The sequence below is a fragment of the Danio rerio genome, chromosome 23, assembly GCF_049306965.1.
Source record: "Danio rerio strain Tuebingen ecotype United States chromosome 23, GRCz12tu, whole genome shotgun sequence".
Lineage (NCBI taxonomy): Eukaryota > Metazoa > Chordata > Actinopteri > Cypriniformes > Danionidae > Danio > Danio rerio.
The window spans coordinates 7,853,581-7,878,148 of record NC_133198.1 but is presented as its reverse complement, the minus strand read 5'-3'; the positions used below and the strand labels follow the sequence as shown (position 1 = coordinate 7,878,148).

The 24,568-nt window shown below is 38.8% G+C and overlaps 1 protein-coding gene across 27 annotated transcripts in view; it reads left to right on the top strand.

The window, feature by feature from the left end:
* Nucleotides 1-24,568, top strand: part of myt1b (myelin transcription factor 1b) — a 211,737-nt gene that overhangs the window by 179,173 nt on the left and 7,996 nt on the right. For 11 of the 27 annotated variants that reach the window (XM_068216863.2, XM_073939808.1, XM_068216861.2 and 8 more), the window contains 13 exons: nt 568-839; nt 2,954-3,853; nt 7,474-7,608; nt 7,810-7,900; nt 9,629-9,748; nt 14,445-14,659; nt 14,849-15,039; nt 21,446-21,709; nt 21,793-21,947; nt 22,037-22,099; nt 22,282-22,350; nt 22,980-23,042; nt 23,659-23,742. In XM_068216863.2, the coding sequence (XP_068072964.2) occupies nt 568-839; nt 2,954-3,853; nt 7,474-7,608; nt 7,810-7,900; nt 9,629-9,748; nt 14,445-14,659; nt 14,849-15,039; nt 21,446-21,709; nt 21,793-21,947; nt 22,037-22,099; nt 22,282-22,350; nt 22,980-23,042; nt 23,659-23,742 (2,622 nt within the window). The remainder of the gene's footprint in view (nt 1-567; nt 840-2,953; nt 3,854-7,473; nt 7,609-7,809; nt 7,901-9,628; nt 9,749-14,444; nt 14,660-14,848; nt 15,040-21,445; nt 21,710-21,792; nt 21,948-22,036; nt 22,100-22,281; nt 22,351-22,979; nt 23,043-23,658; nt 23,743-24,568) is intronic. The other 16 variants (XM_073939815.1, XM_073939809.1, XM_068216864.2 and 13 more) reach the window with 3 other exon arrangements.

Below are 24,568 nucleotides of genomic sequence, written 5' to 3'. Positions count from 1 at the left end.
GTGGTGTTTCTTTTTAAAATATATGCTCATATTTGCTATAACTATGCATGAGCACATCAAGTTCAGCTGGAGAAAGAAATGCTGATCTCTTTTTCAGATGTTGTCCATGGTCACTCGTACTATCTGCGCTCCATTGGTAATGCCTTTTTATAGTCACGGGGTGCGCGCTTAACTCTGAGTTGGTCTACTCAAAGTTGATTGACCTAATTCAGATCAGCTATTCTGAAACCAAAAACTCTGAGTTTTTAATCTCTCGGTAAATCAACTTTGGTTGAACCTCCTTACTGAAACAGGCCCAATATCATACCCTAACAATGTTTACATCAACAGAAAGCTTATTTACTTAGCTTTTACATAATACTTCCATCTTAAATTACAAAAACTGTCACAAATATAGCATTACTGAAAAAATCCCTCTTTTGGAACCTTTATTTTTAGGAGTGTTTAGCACGCTTGGCTTGCATCTGTGTAGTTTGCATGCTTTGGTTATTGTTCCACTTATACTACAATAGTCCCTCATCTTGCATTTCTTAACACATTTTCTCATGTAATCTCCTCCTTCCAAAGTGCTCTGAGTTGCCCATTGGCCAGGAAAAGGCGTCTACAGGAAGCGGAGTCAGAGCAACCCTCATCCAAGAGGAAGTCTCATCCGCTGAAGCTGGCCATGGATGAAGGGTTCAACGCAGAGAGTGAAGGAAGCGGAGAGGAGACTGAGTTGAGGGAGGAAGAGGAGGAGGAGGATGAAGAATGTACACAGCAGAAGCTTGGAGATCAAGAGGACGAGCAGCAAGCGAAGCAGAACACAGAGAGCACCAATACAGAAGAAGAGGGTGATGAGGGTGAGGATTAAAATTGACCGAATAAAAATGTAATGTGTATTTATCATGAGGGGGGTCAGCATGATGATGTGACAGCAGCCACAGGACAACGGCGCCAGTGCGCTCACCACACACCAACTATTGGTGTAGTAGAGAGACAGTAATAGAGCCAATTCAATGGATGGGGATGATGGGGGCGAATTTGTCCAGGACACCAGGGTTACACCGCTAGTCTTTACTAGAAGTGCCATGGGATTTTTAATGACCACAGAGAGTCAGGATCTCAGTTTAACATCTGATCTATAAGATGGCGCTCACTGAGCAGAATAGTGTCCCCTTCACTATACTTGGGCATTAGGACTCACACAGACCGCATATTGAGCAACCCCTGCTGTTCTCACTAACACCACTTCCAACAGCAACCTAGTTTTCCCATGTGGTCTCCCATCCAGATACTGACCAGGCTCAGCCCTGCTTAGCTTCAGTGAGTAACCGGTCTTGGGTTGCAGGGTGATATGGCTGTGGCTTAAAATATACAAGGTCGTTCATTTATACACAGACAGAATTTGTATACAATAGTAGTTAGTAACGTATTTTTTATTACTATTGTTTGCCTAACTTACAGTATTTTTATTTTGAGAAATTTTACTTTAAAACTGACTTTACGGGCCCTATCATACACCCAGCAATGTGGCACAAGGCGCGACGCAATGGTTGTGTGCTAGTTTCAGCTTGGCGCAAGAGTCGTTTTGAGGCGTTGCGCTACGCTGTTTAAATAGCAAATGCATTTGCGCTCATATGTGCGGCCATAGGTGTTCTGGTCTAAAAAGGAAGGCATTCTGAGGCGCATTGCTATGTTGAGAAACTATAATAGATTTTTCAATAGACCAAAACAAAGCCGGTCTAAACTCCAGCGCAGAGTTCCACCTCGCTTACACACTGCTTAATACACACAAGATGTAGAGCAATACGCAAATATCTTTACATATGAAAAAAATAAAAAATATTAAGTATATAGACTATAATAAGAATATATATATATATATATATATATATATATATATATATATATATATATATATATATATGATATAAATATAAAGGATTAATTAGAAAATTAGAAAAAACATTATTTTCTAGCCTACATAAACATGAAAAATCACTGCTTTTATGCCTTCTTCATCTCGGGAGGCTTTTTCAGTTCGTTCATAACAATTTGCTTTTGTATAATGTTTTTATTATTAGCAGTAATATTTATTATATCCATATTTATATTTGTTTTATCAAAAACAAGCGTAGATTTGCCCATCTGCATGTTTTAGACCATATTGGGCACAGCATGTGTATTTGGATGTACTGTATCTCAGGTTTTTGAACACACTTCGTTATTATTGTTCATTTATTCGTTTGCTGGAAATTAGAACTGAATTTAGAAATAGTTTTGAAACAAACATTTGCGCTTAACAAACAAAAATTATTATTTATAGGCTAATTGATGTCTGTGCAAAGGTTTCCCTATCCGAAAGTGAAAGTGAAAGTAAATCATTTATCTCTCATTCTTGCGCTGTAGATGCTCTATTTAACTGTTTTCTTGCTAGTGAAATGTTCAGTTTTTCCACTTCCACTTACTTTACATCATGTAAATAGCAAATGCGTTTATGGCATGATACAACTGACTCTTAAAGGGAATGGGAGATGAGACTCTGATTGGTTTATTCTCAAAACAAACCTATAACTCATTAAGAAAATAAACTCAACCCTTTTAGATCATGCGCCATGGCGCAAAGCTGATTTTTCCGTCCTTAAATTAGCAAAAATGCATTCTGACACGCCCTGAAAGTGTTTTTCAGCAGAAATACGCAGACTTTTATTAAAATTCTCAGCAGAAATTGCAAAAAATGTCCGCAGATTCCGCCTGGCCTTAGACATCGCCTAACCCTAATCATAACAGACAATAATATTGTACAGTCTAAACTCAGAGCTGTAACAGGTGTTACTTTGGATACTTGTCCACAGAATTTAGTCCAGTTTGGTTTGCTGTATTATGCACAGGATAATATAAAAGTCAAATCTGAATGCATCCTTGGAAAATGACAATTTTTTTTTCAATTCTGGTCTTTTTTTCTGTCCCACAGAGGAGTGTATCATCATTGAGTCATCCAGCACAGAAAAACCCAAGCCTTCACCCTCAGAGGACCTCTCCAGCTATCAGCACATAGTGGCCAACTCAATGACACACCTCAACAACCACAACAATGGTGCCATGTCACCCCAACAACCGCCTGTCATCATGGAAACACAAGAAAAAAGTCCTTTTAGGGAAACAGAAGAAGAGAAATATGGAACAGAGGAAACAAGGAGCCAAGTAGGAGTTGTGGTTTGTAAAGAGAACGGATTGAAGCTGGAAGATGAAGAAGCGGACAGTGAGAGCCAGAAAGAGTCAGACCACCAGTACTTCACTGAGGAGATGCAGACACAACAGGATGATGAAGAAGAAGAAGAAGATGATGATGATGATGAGGGGTTGAGGTCTGAGATACAAAAAGGGGAGACGTACCACAATGAGTTGAATGATATTAAGCATGAAGAAGAGGAAGAAGAGGAGAGAGAAACCGTCTGTTCGGTTATCACTGCCACTCAGGGATCCCACATAAGGGAAGATTATATTTCCCACAAACTCGCATTACCACAAAGCTACAGCTCCAATAAGGCCCCCACAGCATCAGCTATGCTTATTGATGTCCAGTCTGAGGGGTCGGAGAGGGACGCTGATGTGGATGTTGATGATGATGATGATGATGATGAGGGGGATGACGACAGCTTGTCTCAACGATCAACGGTGGCAGACGAGTCCGAGATGTTCGACATCATGCGGGGGAACCTAGGGTTGCTGGAGCAGGCCATTGCTTTGAAAGCTCAACAGGTCAAAGCTCACCGCGGGCTCAGTCGCATTCCTGAACACCACCGTTTCTTTGCTCTCGATGACCGGGCCGGCAAACATATGGAACATATCCGTAAGAGCTGCTTCGTAAAAGGTAAGCGCTACTAAAGGTGTATGATTTTGGTGTCGTTTAAGAAATTTAGCTAATGCAAACATTTATAATAGCTTATAATAGCTCAATAGTTTTGACTGTTTAGGCATGCATGTTGTTGCAGTTAATTCAAAATTATTTACAGCTTTGATGATACAAAATTGTCAACAAATCGATTTGTTTCAAACTGTTTTTGAGCTCATGTGTACTAACCCAATGGTAGGGAACCTAGCACTGTAGGAGACTAGTGGAGCTGCGAATGGATGGATTTGCTCTTTAGTGTTTGGACTTTCAGAAGTGAAAATTAAACCACACTGAACTGAACTAAACTGAACTTCAAATCTGAACACTGGACTGACAGTTTTTATTCACTAGAACTTCTCTATGAAATTGCTTTGACACAATCTATATTGTAAAAGCGCTATGGAAATAAACATAGATTGAATTGAATTGAACCTATAGCTTGTGAGCCACATGTGGCTCTTTGACAAAAATGCGTGGCTCTTCAACTTTCTACCTTCAATATTTTACAGTTCTAAGTTTATAACCATCTCTAGAAATCAGTTTGCTAATGAAAATACAATTTCAATTCATTCATTTTCTTTTCGGCTTAGTCCCTTTATTAATCTGGGGTCACCACAGCGGAATGAACCGCCAACTTATCCAGCATATGTTTTACGCAGCGCATGCCCTTCCGGCCGCAACCCATCACTGGGAAACATCCATACACCCTTATTCACACACATACACTACGCACAATTTAGCTTACCTAATTCACCTATACCACAGCTTTGGACTTGTGGGGGAAAACCCACGCGAACACTGACACAACATGCAAACTCCACACAGAAGTGCCAACTGACCCAGCCGAGTCTCAAACCAGCGACCGTCTTGCTGTGAGACGAATGTGCTACCCACTGCACCACTGCGTCGCCACAATTCCAATTTTTTAAATGCAAAATTGATAAAAACAGTTTACAATAAAAGGAAGTTCGACCACTGCACATGTACATTGCTGTGAATAAACTTGAATCGCAACACCAATAAAGGGCAAACAAATTACGTTTCTAGTTACCATAGAAACGCAAGTTGTTTGCCTTTATTTTCCCAATAATTATAAAATATGATTTTTGTTCTTTAAAACTAGCCAAAATTAAAACTTTGCTGTATACTTTCATTTGAATTATTTGAAGAAACTGTGTACATATTAGAGTGGTAAAATGTTTGTTTATTTTAAATTGTTAAAGAGTTAATTTACCAGAAATTTAAATATACTTTTGTCCTTTCATCATTTATGTTTATTTCTGAGTTGCGCATGAACATAAATAAAGGTTTTGTTTAAACCTGTATTATTTATAGTAGTGTATATATATATATATATATATATATATATATATATATATATATATATATATATATATATATATATAATATATATATATATATATATATATATATATATATATGTGTGTGTGTGTGTGTATATAGTAGTATATATATATAGTATACATATGTGTGTGTGTGTGTGTGTGTGTGTGTGTGTGTGTGTGTGTGTGTGTGTGTGTGTGTGTGTGTGTTTTGTATATATATATTTTTTTTACATTTAATATCAGAATTATTAGCCCTCCTGTTTTCCCCAATTTCTGTTTAACGGGAGATTTTTTTTCAACACATTTCTAAATATAATAGTTTTAATTCCTCATTTCTAATAACTGATTTATTTTATCTTTGCCATGATGACAGTAAATAATTTTTGACTAGACACTTCTATACAGCTTAAAGTGACAGTGACTAGGTTAATTAGGTTAACTTGACAGGTTAGGGTAATTATTAGGCAAGTTATTGTACATCGATAGTTTGTTCTGTAGACTATCGAAAACAAATATAGCTTAAAGGGGCTAATAATATTGACCCTAAAATGTTTTTTAAAAAATTTGGCTTTTTGCTAAAAAAGTTTCCCGACCCCTGTACTAACCAAATGGTGGACAATAACAAAGTTTGACCTGTAAGGCACTCTAGATAAAAATTACACTTGTAATTAGTACATAATTTCCTGCAATTTCATATTTTAAGAGGAAGAAATACTTATATTATGCAGATTGTTAAATCAATGCAAAATAATTGTTTAAATATTTTTGTTAATTGTTGCAAAACACAAATGATACAATTTATTTAAGAATGATTTCATGCAAAAACTACAGATTGTTGCACATCCTCCACTCCATTAGACAGACAACAACATGTATTTACACATAAATGGATTTACCCAAATCTGTTAAGACGTAACTATGTAAACACAGTATTTTTAGGCAAATCATATTTAGCTTATATAAGAATGCAGAATGCTGCTTAAAAAAAAAATGTTGCATTAAAATAGCAATTTACATTATGGTTATATGAATTGCATTGCTGTTTGTTGTATATTGTTGATCTATTAACCTTACCATTTCTTCTCATTAGCTGTCACATCTATTTGAAACTACACAACTGTTTAACATTCGGAAATACTTCCCACTTGCATTTAAAGACTTGAATATATATATATATATTCAATATATATATTTACACACTCCAATGCAAGAAGCCATTTCATAAGTGCACTCAAAGTGCTATTTAAACGTTGCACATATGCAGTTTTCAACCCACCCTACACAAGTGCTCAAATATCAACAAATTCTCATAAATAAACACCCACACATGATTAATCAGAAAGAAGATTAAAATGGCAAGCTCTCGCTCAGGCAAAGAACTGCAAGATTAATAATGGGGGAAGCAATCTGGAGAGTATAAATGGGTCAAATGAATTGGTTTCCATAGATAAACTCCAGCCTTAGTCTATAATTACTGAAGCACTTAGAAAGAGAGAGAGAGAGAGTGCGAGAGAGTTGAAGGGGAGAGAGGGTGTGTGTAATTAGATTGGTTTGGCACGTGTTTATTTGTTTATTGGTTTTGTTTGTGGTGTTGTTCTGCTCTCGGTTGGCACTGTGCCCGGTCCGTGTGGCGCTGGATTCAGCTGAGCGCTCGGTAGAGCTCCACACCCCCTCTATAACTGGCCTCCTCACGCTCCGACCAGTTTTAATTAGGAGGTGCATGTCTCGTTAACATTTCAACATTTAATTAAGGAGCCACTGAAGCGCACATGCAAGCTCTTTCTCTCTTAACGTCTCTCACTTTCTCTCTCCTGCCTTTTTTTAATGTTTTTTTTTTTCAGTTTTGCCTTTGTCCTTGTGCCTTCTTTCATTTACCTTGGACCCCACACACTCTTTCTCACTTCCTCCTCCTGTATAATATGGAGATGTGCTTTGCCAATGGTAAAGTCTGTTTAATGAGCTCCATTTTTCAGTAGATAGTCCAATAAACCCCAGCGCACCCTCACCGAAGATAATTATCCTGTATGGAAACATCCACCTGCCCGCACGCATAATGACCATAATTATCACCATAAATGTGTCCTCTCATGGGTCCAGAGGCAACTTTAACAACTTCCAGAGAGCATGAAACTGGAGAGCGTGTTGGTGTCTAATGCGTGTGGTAATATGCACGTCTTTTGTACATTTCTGTCCTGACAGAAGTGATAATGTCTTCAGATAAGGCTTGACTGACAGGTGTTTTGTTGCCTACAGAGAGTTCTAGATCAGAGAAGCGAGAGATCAAATGCCCAACCCCTGGGTGTGATGGAACGGGTCACGTGACCGGACTCTATCCCCACCACCGCAGTCTGTCAGGCTGCCCACACAAAGATCGGATCCCTCCTGAGAGTGAGTCAACATCAAACTACAGACACATCTTTTGATTGTGTGATCATTCGCAGCAGAAAAGACAATCCGTGCCTTCGACGTGTACCTCAGATACCCTGAGACCTTCCATAAAACTGTCAAAATTAGGGTGGATTTTTGGGGTTATGCAGATATTCTATTGACTAACACATTGTTGTCTGTGCTTTCTTGGTTTGTACTCAGTTTTGGCCATGCATGAAAATGTCCTGAAGTGCCCAACGCCGGGATGCACTGGTCAGGGTCATGTCAACAGCAACCGCAACACACACCGCAGGTACAGAGTCTCTCTTTTTAAGAATAGATTTCCTTTTGGTAACCACATGGTACATTCCCAAGTCTTTCTTGGTGCATGAGGTCTACATGATGACTATTCTTCACACTTAAAAATTCTTTGGGATGTAACAGATCAACGTACGGATCACAACCTACAGTTCGGAATGCATATAACCCACGGATTACAAACTTTTTTGAACTTGTTGGTTAATTGCAGAGAGATCGCCTCCTGCGTCGTTCAAATCACGTGTATGAAAGCATTTTGGCTTCTCTGTAAAATATAACGATGAAGTTGGGGTGGGACCTAAATGCTTTCTTAGGTTATTATTAAATGTGTTTTCTGTCACTGTTTGTTAGCCTGCATTAATGCATTCAGTGTAAAGCAGCACAGTTAAACATTAAAAGATCTCAATTCAAACCCGTGCAACATTAGTGATAAATGATAATGATTTGCATGTTTATTAATCCTTCGAATCGCTGCATTCAAATCTGTGTTTGATCGAGAGAGACTCAGTTTTTACACTTTTTCAGTTCGTTACATACAATTAAACAAGACAGAAGTTCTGGGAGAACAGTCTATAGTTCAGATATAAACACTGATGTTTATGGTAAAGATTAAAATCAGCTTAATGGAACTTGACGCTGGTGAATGTTGTAGCAATTACATTGTTTAACCAATAGGTGGCGACAAAAACCATCAAAATTATATCACTGAATAGATATTCAAAAATGATACACCATGAAGTTTTATGGGTGAATTGTTGAATCATTTATCAGAGTTTCTGCAGGTTTCACCAAGTCAATTTTAATCATTTTTAAGACCTTTTTAAAAACTATTAAGTTTTAGACTTATATAAAGATAAACGCTAAGGATTTTCTTTTACTTACCCCACCAAAAAAAACTAATTCTAATTAGTTATTTCTTAGCCACATATTTTAAATAATGAGTCAAAACAAGCAGACCCTAGTTGTACGCATACTAATAAAAACAATTTTAAAAATAAAAACTTATATTAAACTAAATGTAGGTACAACAAACTGTTATAATATTAGTTGATATTAATATTAGTTATAAGTTATAAAGTGTTGCTAAAAGTTTTTAGAAATAGTGTTGGAGATTGGATGACTGTTGAATTAATTTAGTAGCTTTACTTAAACAAATTAAAATTAAGATCTGTTTAAAATGATTTAACTGGACGATATTTCAGTAAATTTAACTCTTTTTAGGCCTAAAACTGAGTTTTTGAAATTTAAGACATTTTAGAACTTTGTGGCTTTCAAATAAATATGATATGTTCTACAAGATGTTAGATTTCTATATTTTGCATTATCAGCAACAGTACCAAAGATAATATTTTTCAGCTGGTTCTTTCTTGATTTTTATTTCATTAAAATGACAGGTTTTTGCATTGGTTTTTGGAGTAATATTTTTGTATAAATTGAAAGCAAATGACATTTCCTTCCTTTTCTGATGATCTGAACAATGATTCATGACTCAAAAATCATAATGTGGTCCAAACCGCGAGATTTATGATCCGTTACACCACTGAGAGTTCTGAAGGGCTATTCAAAGCTTTAGCTATTGATTAAATATTGTAGCTACTCAAATATCTTTTGTTATTTTCTTACTGTGAAGGAAATTTCAGTCATCTGTAGAACCTTTCCCCCACTATAAAGCACATTGGAAATGTTCAACAGAAGCATTAAACATTTTTTTCTCCTCTATTAGTTTGTCCGGATGTCCCATCGCTGCTGCTGAAAAGCTCTCAAAGAGTCATGACAAGCAACATCTGCCCCAGCCCATGGGCGAGCACATCAAGGGCAGCCCAAACTCTGACCGTGTACTCAGGTGAGCTCTAAACCCTCACCAAACAAACCCTGGAACTGAAAACATCAGCATTTATCCCTATTTATCCCAGCAACAGCAAACTTGCCCCGCGCTCGGTCTCCTCCTGTCCTTCAGCTTCTATGTCAGCAGTATGTGTCCATCAAATGTACCTGCTGTGGTTGGTTAGCACAGCTGTCATTCACCGCAGGACTAAACTCACTTACCGCAGCACGATTGGTCAGGCTCTTCAGCATGTCGGCCCTTCCTTTCCTTTGCCCTTCTAATAGAGCACAGCCTGCCATTTCATGCTGGGATCGGGCCTCAAACCTGCTAGTCTAATTACGCCACTGATAAGCTAATTATGGGACTTACAGGGCATGGAGTATTGGAAAAATAATTACTTTCCTTCAGGAAGCATGTCTGTGGTCAGACAAAGCAATGCGGATTATGAAAATAATAAGCAGTCCTCTCTTATTAGTGTTATTCTGATTTAAATGAGCGTCAGTTCGTTGAGAAAGCCCATTAAGGGAAGATGTCGACAATGAGAAGTCACCAGAGAGACCTCTGGCAGCTCCGCATGTCACCCTTGCTAATGGGATGCAGTGACTAATGAAGAGACAGGAAGCAGAGGCTAATATACTTTACATGCCATTGTCACGCAGATCATAACACACGTAGGTGTGTGCGTGCATGTTTTCCTTCAAACGCTTTCTGCTTTACGCCTGAAATCTGCTAATGATGTTAAATACAGAACACAGTGTCAAAGTCCACAATGACACACACCCACGTGCTAGCATTCCTTAGCTTGTTTCCAAATCCTAGCTAGCAGCCTACTGCCTGCTTTTAAAAGATCCTAACCATTAATGAATTCATTTACAACGGCAAACACACAACATACCTGACTTGCTGAATTGATTTTAGTGGAGATAGTCCAAGAAAAGTTCACTCAACAGCCAAAACTGCAAGGCCCCCAGCCAGCTACTACAGTTATGAGTTAAGATTGAGTAGTTTTAAAAAAGAAAAACTGTTTGTTGTACTCGCATTTCATATCAGCAACAGTTTAGACATGGAATATTCCACAAATGTAGTCTTCTTATGTAGAAAACGTATTAAAGATGCTTATATTTCATGTTGATCCAGTCAATGCTCATGTGCTTTCACGAGAACCCATCTAAACTACCAGTTACAGTTTCAGTTAGTACCGGTGCTTTTAATGGAAACTTCAATTAAGCAATGATCAGTTGCTGACTTGTTTTTTTAGGCTGCATTTACACTGCATGGTTCGAGTGACCCAATTCCGATTTGTTTTCTCTCATGTGGCATAGACGGGATAGGGCCTAACGCATGGATTCCGATTTACTCAAATCAGATTCAGGCCTTGTTAATATGTGGAAATTTATCCGATATGAATTAAATCCGTTCCCTCATGTCTGAAGTGTAAGCAAGCACATCGGATTTTCATCTGTCAGTGCGAGTCACACATCATTAAAAACCATAGCGAATGATGTAAACTTTGATGCTTTCATTTCAGAACAAAGTTCAGCAGAGTTCCAAACCTTAAATCTCATAGACAAGGACTAAAAAAGCTTTTATATTGTCATATAGCAGAGGTATTTAAACATGTTAATGAGAGAGAGGGAGTGAGAGAGAGAGAGAGTGCTAGAGAGCACAATATCCACCACATACCCAATATAAACTAATATAAAACTATTGCATACATTCCGTGCATAAATCACACCATGGACATTACATTAAAATGCCTACTCGTTTAAAAAGCCTAGATTAAAAGAAGATGAGCAAATGAAAACTTTTTGTCATCACCTATAGTACGTGACCTATAGTATACACCTGTATACAACTTGTTGTGCTTCACTCGATTGGGACTAGTGAGTGTGACATAAACGATTTTTCTTTGTCGGAGTTCAAGGGTTGCCGCGTCCAAAAGCAGAGGCTGCTACAACTGCAGCGACACGCAATAACCACGGCTCATAACATACAATCGAATAGCACTTTAGATATACTTAAAGCCATAATCGTCGTAAACACTAATGGAATTAAGCGTGCTTTCACACCTACACTTTTGTTTCAGAACGCATCTCGTTTGCCCTGTTAGCGCGGTTCGTTTGGCATATGTGAACAGGGCAATCGCGCTCTGTTCCGCGCCAAAGTAATCGCTCCGAGATCGCTTGAATGAGGTGATCTCGGCTCGATTAAAACGAACCCTGGAGCGGTTCGATTGCAGTGAGAAAGCGATCCGATCCGAGCGCGGTTATATCACAGTGTTTTATGGATATGTAATAGGCATACGGCTATATGAAGAGAGAATTATGAGTAGGGCGGGAAGTTTCGAGAGTCTCCGGATGCCCGCAGACGAGTGATGATCTCCCGGTAATCTTGCGTCTACCTGCTCCCGGTCCTCAAATAGACATCGTCGCGCACCCTTCTCACCCCTTCCCACTGCGTCTCTCCTCAGACACGTCGCGCGTGCGCACTCTGCCAATCACCACCAAACCACCACCTCTCCTGACAGCTGAGCGGGACGCTGCAAAATAAACCCTGACACTCTGACCAATGTAAAGAGAGTTTACTCGCACGTGACTTGTTTTAGCTCTTTTGGTCTGTTTAGAAACTTTGCAGTGTGAAAGCGAACCGCTCCAAGAGCAAAGAGCAACAATGTAACAATTGTAATCTCTGTTTCGTAACAACTGAATTGATTCACAGGTGTGAAAGCACCCTAAAACATGTGGAGTATTTCTATTTCAGTCGCATTATTGATATGCAGTACAGAGATGTAAACGATGTAATCAAACTATTACCGTTGTGTAGGACCAGCACTTAATTAACCTCATTTTACCGATCACCCTTCTCAACTGCCCTTCTCACCTGTCTGCAGTTCACTTTCTCCGCTTTATTCCGCGACTCCCTAATCTTCTTCACAGTCATCCGCGACAACCCCACCCCGCTCACTTTCGTCTGCAACACCCCGCCGCCATCCACTGGAACAACAATACCAACCAAGTCATACACATTCAGCTGTTTGACACTTCTCTGCACCCATCGAGTCAGTAAAGGACAACAGACACACATCTCTTCCGAGTGCACGCGCACACAGACAAACACACAGTGAACTTCTGGAGACACATACACCTGTTGTCGTCATCATCATCATCACCGAACACATGTTTATGCTCTACAGAAGAAAAAAAACAGAAGCTGTTGCTATATGAAAGTGAAACTGTTAAAAAAATTTTAATCAAAAATGACATGATTAATTTTTTTTTTATTCAATTTGTGGAAAGGAGATCGTTCCTCATGTGAAATTGTACAGCAGTGGTCACAAAAGTTGTTCCTGGAGGGCCGGTGTCCTGCAGATTTTAGCTCCAACCCTAATCAGACACACCTGAACAAGCTAATCAAGGTCTTACTAGGTATACTTGAAACATCCAGGCAGGTGTGTTGAAGCAAGTTGGAGCTAAAACCTGCAGGGACACCGGCCCTCCAGGACCGAGATTGGTGACCCCTGTTGTACAGAGAGAAAGCCAGTCAGTAGAGTTTATAGCTAAATATTTAGCAGTGTTTGCATGTAGTTTATGGGACAATTCATTCAAATAAACGTTAAATAACATTCATTACAAGTTGATTTAAAAAAGTTAATTGTTTTACATTTTGTGATTTTTTCTTCAGTTGAATTAAATATTTTCCATTCATTCATTTCATCATTAAAGATTTCTTAAAGATACTGTAAAAATCTCATCTCGTTCTCGTGAACCCAATCTCATGTCTCGTCTCGTGAAGTAAGTGTCTCTTCACACTCATATCGGATACGAGTCACTTTTAAAAGACGATGTAAGCTGGTCATCAAAAAAAATCAGATACAGTCACAAAATCAGTATTGACCATCAAGATCTGCAGTGTAAATGCAGCCTTATAGTTGCTGTGCTCCATTTCAAGTAAAATTGTTGTACCAGTTAAAGGGCAATATTCTAATAAATAACAACTACACAGAATGCTAAGTACTCTAAGTACTAATACACTAAGCACTCTAACAACATTTCATGTTATTTCCCAACATTTTAATGCATTCTGGGATAGCTTTTTTTCTGTGAAAGATGTGCAAAGCGTCATAGTATTAGACTGTAATGTGATAAATTGAGCTGCGTAATGAAGTTGACTTCTTTTTTTAGACATCAGGAGCATCTACAACACATTAAAATGCTGCTTCAGTAGGTTCTGGAATATGCCAAATGTCTTTTCAGAGTTTTTCTTCAGAACAGAGAAAGGGCCGCAAGGGCTCACGGTTCTTGAGGAAAAGGAGTCGGTTTTAGGGCTTCAATTCCATGCTATATGATATGCTAATGTGCTCAGTGCTGATAAGACACTATTTAATCCTCTTCTCCTTCAGTCACCCTGCTTTAAAACCTCTCTTTCTCACTCTCTCTCCCTTTCCCATTTACTCTTTTACCGGCTATTTATCTGTGGGACTTTTCCTTCCTTTTTCTTTTTCACTGTATCTCTGGCTCATTGTCAGTCTTTCAATTCCGCTTCTCTTCTGCTGTCTAATTCCAGCCCACTCTTTCACTCTTGATCTTTTATGCTCACTTACACTTATCCTTTTATGCTTCTTTTTTTCTTCACTGCAGGGATATTGATTCTTTTGTAGAGGAAAAATGACGGAACCTTCTCTCTCTCCCGCTCTCCCTCGCTACCCTTTTTTTAGGCCCATGTGTTTTGTGAAGCAGTTGGAGATTCCGCCGCACGGCAGCTACAGGCCCAGCCTCGTCCCCGCCACGCCACGTGCTAATCTGGCCAAGGAGCTGGAGAAGTACTCCAAGGTGTCCTTCGATTATGCAAGCTTCGACGTGCAGGTGTTCGGCAAGCGCATGCTCGCCCCAAAGATGCACACCAGCGAAACTTCACCCAAAGCCTTCAAATGTGAGCAGGATTAGTCACGCTTTTTGAACGCTATGTATAATACACTCCTGGCAGAGCAAAATTGTGTATAAATGGTGTGCTTTGTGAATAATCCAGCAAATGTTCACCACTCTTTATTGTCATACAGCAAGGTTAGCGGTAAGTGAGTGCTGGGTGTTTAGTATTAACACTATTCTCTTTTGCCCACAGCCAAACCTCCATTCCCCAGGGTCTCCCCCCCAAGTCCCAGCCTGCACGGTGTTTATGGAAAAAGCTCCTCCAGTGGCTATGATTATTCCCATGATGCTGAAGCTGCCCACATGGCTGCCACTGCTATCCTCAACCTGTCCACACGCTGCTGGGAGAGACCAGAAAACCTTAGCATCAGACACCAAGATAAGGTACAGTCAGAGCTGGCTCACACAACACAAGTTGCATAGAGCCCCCTTGGCCTCAAATTTTATATACTGTACCACAAGAGAGAGAGAGAGAGAGAGAGAGAGAAAGAAAAAGCTGTGCCACCTTCTATTATTTTGCTTTAGGGGGCTTTCACACCTAGACTTTTGTTCCGTAACCTGGTGTGTTTTCCCAGTTAGCGCAGTTTGTTTGGCATAACTGAATCTAGCAATCGCGCTCGGATCTGTACCAAATAAATCGGTCTGAGTTTGAGGTGGTCTCAGCTCAACTCTAAAACGGATTGACTGTAGTGAGAAAGCAATACGATCCGAACCAGGCTATATCATATTGTATTATGGATATGTAATAGGCATACTGTATATGGCTATATGAAAAGAGAATTATGAGTATGGTGGGATGCAGACTTGGTTTATTTGTTATTTCTCTACATAATGTAAAGCCTATAATGCATAATTCTAGCCAACTGCTATGTGTGATGTATGAGAAAGTCTTTCCTCTGATTTATATTTAATGACAACCCTGCTGAAAAATCTAGCTTAAACCAGCCTTGGATGGTTAGCTGGTTTTAGCTGGTCGACCAGCCTAGTTTTAGAGGGGTTTTGGCCATTTCCAGACTGTTTTCCAGCCAGATCCAGCCTGGTCTTAGCTGGTCAGGTTGGAAAATGACCAGCTAAATCCAGCTTAAACCAACTTGACCAGCCTTGTTTAAGCTGGACATAGCTGGTTTTTCCTGGGTTCCCAGCCTGACCAGCTAAAACCATGCTGGAAATGGCTGGAAACCAGCCTGGAAATGGCCAAAACCCCTCTAAAACCAGGCTGGTCGACCAGCTAAAACCAGCCAACCATCCTAGTCTGGTTTAAACTAAATTTTTCAGCAGGGAATGTCTGTGGGGGTCATTATTCAAAATGAAAGCACAGCTTTTCGCTTATAATGTTGCTTATAAATTAAAAAAGGACACATGACAGCTGAGCGTCACTCTGACCAATGTGAAGAGAGTTTACTCGCACATGACTTGTTTTAGCTAATTCGGTCCGTTTAGAAACTTTGCTGTGTGAAACTGAACCTTTCCAAGAACAAAAGGCCACATTGTAACACATTTAATCCCTGTTTTGGAGCAAACTAAATGGTCTACAGGTGCAAAAACAACCTAAAGCAATGTGCTGTTGTTCTCCCTATATAAACGGCAAACCACTGTCATGCAACATCAATGAGGTTGTCAAACTTGCTCAATACTGGTAAAGAAATGCTGTTCCCTGCTTGAATGTATATGCGATATGAGAAGGAGGGAAACACGGATAAGTATAGGCAACTTTTGTTTTTGGCGTGCACTTAAATACATTAAAAAATGTCTAAAAATGCTTGTTAGTATACACAGTGCTCAGCATAAATAAGTACACCCCATTTTGAAAAATGAATATATTTATTAATTACTTTGTAAATATAGGCAATGTATTTTTGAACAAAACAGATTTATTATACATATATATTTATTAAAATAATATTGTAGTCACAGAAGATCTTTAGAAATGGAAAGATAATACATTTAAATTCATGTAAAATGGTTTAACGTTATTATTTTTAATAAACCATGTTTTTTAGTCACAGTTCTTTATGTAATGCTTTTATAGCTTCAGGTCTTTAGTACATTACAAATCTACCTTTTGTGTGTGTGTGTTTATACAGTCAATCATGGTACAATGAACTTTCAGATCAGCTGGTTTGTGACAGATATTGTTGACTTTTACTTTTAGCATAGAATCACCAAAACGCGACACTAGTGCAATTTGGTAAACAGCCACTAGATGAAGCGGCGGCCATTTTGGAATGAAAACTCCAATAGAACAACAGCATATTATAAGTCTGTAAAATAAATTATTGAAAGTGCTGGTGATTTTGATAGTAAGTGTTGTATTATCGTCTTTCAGGTTGTATCTCAGCTTTAATGTGATTTTTAAATAAATAAATAAAAAAAACAAAGCAGCTGCTTGTCATCGCGACAGCAATACGATCCATTGGACAGACGATCGCTTTCTCTCCAAAATGGCGGAATCCTGTGCTGTTGCTGGGTGCTGCTGTTGCAATGGAACGTTTTATTGAGTGTGGCCTCTTGGTCATTCTAAGCTCTTTGCTTTTACTGATACTTGTTTGCCAACTTGTTTATTTACAAAAGGCTTAACCTACCAATACATACCTAGCAAATATTAGCCTGCACAGATATACAGCCAATAAGTTAATATTCATTCATTCATTTCCCTTTGGCTTAGTCCCTTATTTATCAGGGGTTGCCACTGCGGAATGAACTGCCAACTATTCCGGCATATGCTTCACGAAGCGGAATCTCTTCCAGCCACAACTTAGCACTGGGAAACATCCATACACTCTCACATTCACACACACATACACTACTGCCAATTCAGTTCATCAAATTCACCTATACTGCATGTCTTTGGACTGGGGGGGAAACTGGAGCACCCAGAGAAAACCTCACGAACATGGGGATCAACTAAAATATTGATGCTGATAACTGAATAAACATATACAGTATGTAGCTTAGCTGTTTTCATAAAAGAGCAGCTATTAGCTAACAAGCTAATTTTTCTGATTTAGTATTGGATAACTTCAAAAAAACATGCCTTACAAAACAAACTAGCAATAATCATACATGTTCTCTAACGAGGCTAGGAATTTATTTGAGCAATTTGGATCATTTGGATGTTTCGTTGCAACGAACCGACTCGTATGACAACTCACAAATTCATCTTTGATCTGAGTCTTTGATCAACAGTGTTCTCAGAAGCCCCTATAAAGATTTTCACATCTTTCTGTAGTGAAATCCAATGCAGCAAATGATTTATTTATTTAAATGAGGGTGTTTTATAGCTTTATTATCAAAATTTTGTTTAGTTTGGCTTCAACTACAATCCTGTCACTCAATCAAGATTGTGTCGCAATGAATACTGCTCTGATCTACTAGAGATTATTTAGCATTAACATAACAAGTAGATTAGCAAGCTTGGCTTTGAAATGTTTCCACAGCAATGCTAAACACACACACACACACACACACACACACCATACAGAGATGTTCAGTAGCAAATAATAGCAGTTTGCGATGGTAAACATCCACTAACTGAAGAAAGTCTGTCTGCGCACAGTTGATCTTCAGCAGAGTTTTTATCAGATGAATGTAGCGTGAATGGTGTGAATGCGTTTGCTTGCTGTTGAGATCTTATTGCGTCATCTCCCCTCCCTTTCATCTGTCCCTCCGTTCGTTTCATCCTTGTCTCCTCTTCATGTTGTTATTGCATTAAGTTGATAGTGAGCTCCCTAGATAGGGCAGGACCAGGTGCTCTGTGTTTTTTTATTTAATATTTCCATGGCTAACGCTAATGAGGCCATTTCTCTCTCGCTTTCATTCGCTCAGTTTCCTCTCTTTACTTTTTTTTCATTCTTTTCATTCCTTGTCCCTGCTCACACCCAAAAATACAATCTAACCGCCTTCTGCCCCCCTTCTTCATCTGAGAACTCTGGGGTCTCGACTGTAATTGGAGAAGCTCTGTCCTCGATATTGTGATTTTTAAAAAAAAAAAAAGCTTTCTCCTCAGCCCAGGGAGTGACTACTTCATCATTTTTCGATTTCCTGACATGTTTTTAGCAGGAGGGGATAAAAGGGGAAGATTAATGGGCAGAAAGGCCCAATGGCTCAACACTAATCAGACTGGGACTGCTCTGGGATCAGTGCCTACTGTGTGTGCACATCTCCAATTTCATATGCACATACTGTACATACAGTTGAAGTCAGAATTATTAGCCCCCTTGTTTATTTTTTTTCCTCAATTTATGTTTAATGGAGAGAAGATTTTTTTCAGCACATTCCTAAACAATAGTTTTAATAATTTATCTCTAATAACTGACTTATTTTATCTTTGCCATGATTACAGTAAATAATATTTGACTAGATATTTTTCAAGACACTTCTATACAGCTTAAAGTGACATTTAAAGGCTTAATTAGGTTAATTAGGTTAGCTAGGGTAATTAGGCAAGTTATTGTATAACAATGGTTTGTTCTGTAGACTATATAAAAAAAAGCTCAAAGGGGCTAATAATTTTGACCTTAAAATGGGTTTTAAAAAATTTAAAATAAGACTTTCCCCAGAAGAAAAAATATTATCAGACATACTGTGAAAATTTCCTTGCTACTAATCCATGCATTATCTATTTGCATACATCTGCATACACAGTGTGTTACAATGGAATGTGATGAATGTGTTTTAAAATATGGAATTGTTGTTAGATATTTATTAGATAACTTCACAACAGCACCTTAGCAACTACAACCAACATCCTACCAATGTGCTAAAGCAAAAAATGTACATAACACCACGACAAAGCATTGGCAATCATTTTCAAGACCCAAGCAGCAACAAAACAATGTGCTAAAAACATACATCACAAATCCTGTAATAAAGCTTTGACAGCTACTCACAACATCTTATGCTGAGTCCAGACTATCCCCGATTTTGACTTGCCGACAGGTTTTGAAAAATCGCAGACAAAAGCCTGAAATCACAGGCAAATTGATGCTCATTCACGAGAGTAAGAATCCCACAGTGTGAACTATCAAAGACGCAAAATGCCATGTGAAATGTGTTCTCATTCATTCATTTTCTTTTCAGCTTAGTCCCTTTATAAATCTGGGGTTGCCACAGCAAAATGAACCGCCAACTTATTCAGCATATTATTTTCGCAGCGGATGCCCTTTCAGCTGCAACCCATCACTGAGAAACCCATACACACTCATTTGCACACATACATACACTATGGGCATTTTAGCCTACCCAATTCACCTGTACCGCATGTCTTTGGACTGTAAGGGAAACCGGAGCACCCTGTTGAAACTCTTGCGAACGCAGGGAGAAAATGCAAACTCTACACAGAAACGCCAACTGACCCAGCCGAGGCTCAAACCAGTGACCTTTTTGATGTAAGGCGACAACACTACCTACTGTGCCACTGCGTTGCCTCTTTTAGCATATAAGAACTGAAATTTCGGTGTTTTCAACAATATTGCAAGTTCATTAAAATCTTTAATATAACATCCTTTTAGTAAAGTAGTAATGGATTTATAGGTGTGCATGTTAACTTCTTATGCATCAAATATGCGCTCCAAACTTTTTATTTTCTGTAAACCTGCTTCTGACCATTACCTGTCCACACTAAATGGTTATAAGAGACATGTTTGAGGAGTTATGTGCAACATAATTAATTAATTCTCTTATGTAAGGCAAAATCTCTAATTAAGTATCATATTTAAGGAGGGAAAATGTGCTTTATGCACTATAAAGCATCAGAATCAGTAACTGGTATCGGCCAATCACCATGACAAGGAATTGGTACTCGGTATCGGCTGCAAAAATTCTGATCGGAGCATCCCTAGTAATAAGTTACAAAATGCATGCTATCATAATTTAAATAGTGATATTAATTATATTTTAAATATGAATTTAACTTAAATTATATTAATGGAAAATGCATTTTGATTACTTTCCTAAATGTCTAAAGTGTTGTCAATTGTTGATAATGTTCGACCGTTTAATTGTTTTAAACATTTAAACAAGGTCAAGTTTGTATTGCTGCAGCCCAGAAACCTCTCTGTTATAGGAACTTAGGGTTAGATGGGCTTTCGGTTAAGGTTAGATTAAACAAGCCTAAAGCGCTCAATTAGTTTGATTAGTTGTGTTTAATTAGGGCTGGAACTAAACTGTGGAGAGTTACGGCCCTCAAGGAACTGAGTTTGACACCTTTGTTTGTAAGGGGTAGGTCTGGGGTTGGAGTAGATGCTAATAAAACACAATAGGTTAATGTAAGGAGTAGGTTAAAGGTTGGGGTAGGTTTAGATGTTATTTAAACGAAAAGGATAGACTTGTGTGTCATGTATAAGACATGATATGAATCAATCAAAAGCCCTAGGAAGATTGTTCAACCCTCCTAGAACTCAAGTCCAAGCCATTTGGTGTTGACCTCCTCATTTGGAGCACTCTCCAACCTCCACCAGGCCTTACCAGCCATCAGTAACACTGATTACTGTCAGACTTTCAAAGTCCCTCATCACTTCAATTAAGATTATATTTATTACATTTTAAAGCACACCCACTAAAGAATCTGACTATAGCACCTCTTTCTACGTTAAATACAGATTAAGAAGTAGCAGCTATGATGCTGTTTTTTTAAACCAATTGTTTGCATTGCTATTCCAACATCCCAAACACCATGGTAACCACTCATAGCATACCATTTTTGGCTAAATGGTCATTTTGACACATTATTGTGATTATAAGCTTATTTATGAATTATAATTAAAACACATTTTGTTTTTTCTTGTTGAAGAGTATGGAAATTGAGGTTGATGAGAACGGCACTTTGGACTTAAGCATGAAGAAGCCCATAAAGAGGGAAGTGGGAATGTCATGCACCAGCCCTGAAGTGCGTTCCCCCGATCTGTCCTCATCATCTTCGTCATCATCCACATCTCTTCACCATGGCAACAGCAGCATCTCGCCTCATTCTTTGCACACCTATAAACAAGAGGAGTGGGAGGGGCCTCTGGACTACACTAAACCCAATCGGCAGAGAGAGGAGGAGCTAGAAGAGGTAGAATATTTGACATGTCCTGTTACATTAGGAAATGCAGATGCTGTGCCATCTGATTTAATATACTTTCCATCTTTGAACAGATGGACCACAGTGCTCCGTCTTTTGCCTCCTCTGACCCTGAAGACTGCGACATGATGCAAGATGGCCTGGAGGACAGGAAGTACCCTGGAGAGGTCACAACCCCCAGCTTTAAGGTCAGGTTCCAGCCCAAGGACAACAAAAAAGACCTCCTGATGTAAGTTCGGATGCACTTCTGTGCACATATTGATATTCAGCAAAATGCAATAGTTTCACTCAGTCAGGCTTTTGCTTTGTCCTATGCAGGTGTCCCACTCCGGGCTGTGACGGTAGCGGACACATTACCGGAAACTATGCATCCCATCGCAGGTACATGGTGTTCATGGGTCAGAGGGGAAGCATGGACTAAAACAAGACATTGCATAGATGTTATCTTGCTCTTGCTTAACTCTCGCCTGCTCTTTGCTTGTTACACTCACGGGGACGTTCTGGGATCTTTCGCTTTATCTTCTACTTTCTCTTTCCCCCTTGTTTCTTCTCAACGTTTTTAGCCTGTCTGGGTGTCCGCTTGCTGATAAGAGTCTTCGGTCCCTCATGGCAGCACACACAGCTGAACTCAAGTATGTCTGCTCTATTTCTGCTCTTGTTCTTTATTCTTGTTCACTTGGGTCTGCCTTGCTAAATGCTGCTTGTACCTTATTCTTTGGATGTTCTCTACCATTTTATCTTAAGAGAAAATGTTCAGCGTTTCCTAAATGCCTTCCTTGTATGCTATTGCTTGGTCAGGCAAATATATACCATGGGTCAAATGTTTAGGATTATTTTTAAAGGGGTCCCACTTTATATTAAGTGGCCTTAACTAATATGTACTTAAACAGGAATTAATAGTTTGTTACAATGTACTTATTGTGTAAATACATGTATTTACTGTGTACTTATGCTTGATTTAATACATTTATGTAACTACATCTGTAATTACATTTGTAAATACACTGTTGACCATCCCTTACACCTTAACCTACCCTTAAACCTACCCGTGCCACCAAACCTGTCCATAACCCAACCTCTATCCCAACTCAAAAGCACCACAAGTGTTCTCAAATACATTATAAACACAGTAAGTACATTGTATTTATTTTTTGATGTAAGTACATAGTAGTTAAGGACACTTAATATAAAGTGGAACCTTTAAAGGCACATCATTGGTATTATAACCCATAACATTTAACATTTGACTTCACTGTCCTAGATGTCCAACTCCAGGATGTGATGGTTCAGGTCATATCACTGGCAACTACTCGTCTCACAGAAGGTATGGCTCATTGAATCATGTCTCCATGTCATACATATCAAAAACATACACAGGGCAGAGAAGTTTAGTGATAGCTGTATATTAGACACACACATGTATCCCACACTTCCTTTATTAATCGTCCCCATTACTGAACAATATTTTAGATAGGAATCAGACCCCAGATCTTGTGCAGTTTTCTTAATGCACATAATGGCAGCATCTCTCTTTATCTAAAAGCTTGCTAAGGTCACAGTTTCCTAACCAGGCACGAGACGTCAATCCGAAACATCTTCCATGGAAGTTAGTGCCAAAAGATTCACACTGTATTCAGTACCTCACACACACTGTTGACAGATTTGGATCACTTTTTGTAATCAATGAAAAATGTGCTAATTTACCTAGCTTATATTACAAATCAAATATGTTCCAATTGGCTATGATTTAGTCACTTTCAGTAAAAATTGTTGAAAACCTGTAGCACCGTGCCTGGTTAGGATATGGTGTATGCTTGCATCTTTATTAATAGTTTTTGAGTTTGGTTTCTCCTACATTGCTTTGGGTCAGTTGTGCTGGATCCTTATTGTTCTGCGTTTCTGGCGCCTCTGATCATGAGCTGCATACTCTCTATTTTCAGTTTGTCTGGGTGTCCACGGGCCAAGAAAGGTGGAATAAAAACAACTCCAATCAAGGACGACAAGGAGGACTCCGAGCTCTTAAAGTTCGTAATGCATAGAAAGCCAAAGGCTTTTCCCCCTTTTCCTTTACGCTAAAAAAACTCACATATTAGGCGGGAATATTGTAGGGGAATGATCAAATGTTATGTAATAGTTTTGTCCAACCACACTCATTTAACAACAGTGTAAAGCAGTTTAGAATCCCCCTCTTCATTCAGATGAAAGTGATTTAATTGAGCATTGTGATAAGAACCACTTGTGATCTCAGATACTGCTTGTGTTCTACTTTGTTAAATATCACCTTGGCAACTATCCAAACAACTAGCTCATACATGAGATTGATTATGAGTCAGTCCATCATGAACCACATGGCCATTTACTTCTAGTAATACTCTAATTTCTTTGTGGGAAAGGCCTTGTGTGTTTTTTTCCCATTGTACGACTTCTAAAAGCAAGAAAACAAAGACGGAGTGTTACACTGGTGAGGATATAAAAACTGTGAACAATATATTACAGCACAGATGGCTCATGGGGTATTAAAATATTGTGCATGTTTTCTTAGTAAGTCATCTGCAGTGCAATGTGTGGGTTTTTTGTCTTCTTGTTTTCTGTGACTGCCAAGCGCAGGAGCTTTTTATCCACATAATTCCACTCCAGTCAATGAGCAGCCGGCATATGGCGGCACTCAAGCTCCCCAATGTGTAAAAATCTCCTTTTTCAGCTTATTTCAATGTTGTAATATTCACAGTCACTGTTGGGCAAAGTATGTAGCTAAATATGGTCCTCTTTACAAAACTGAATTGAGACTCGAGTGAGACAGAGAGTAAACAGATGGGAACTGAAGTATATAAAAAAAAAAAAAAACAAGGT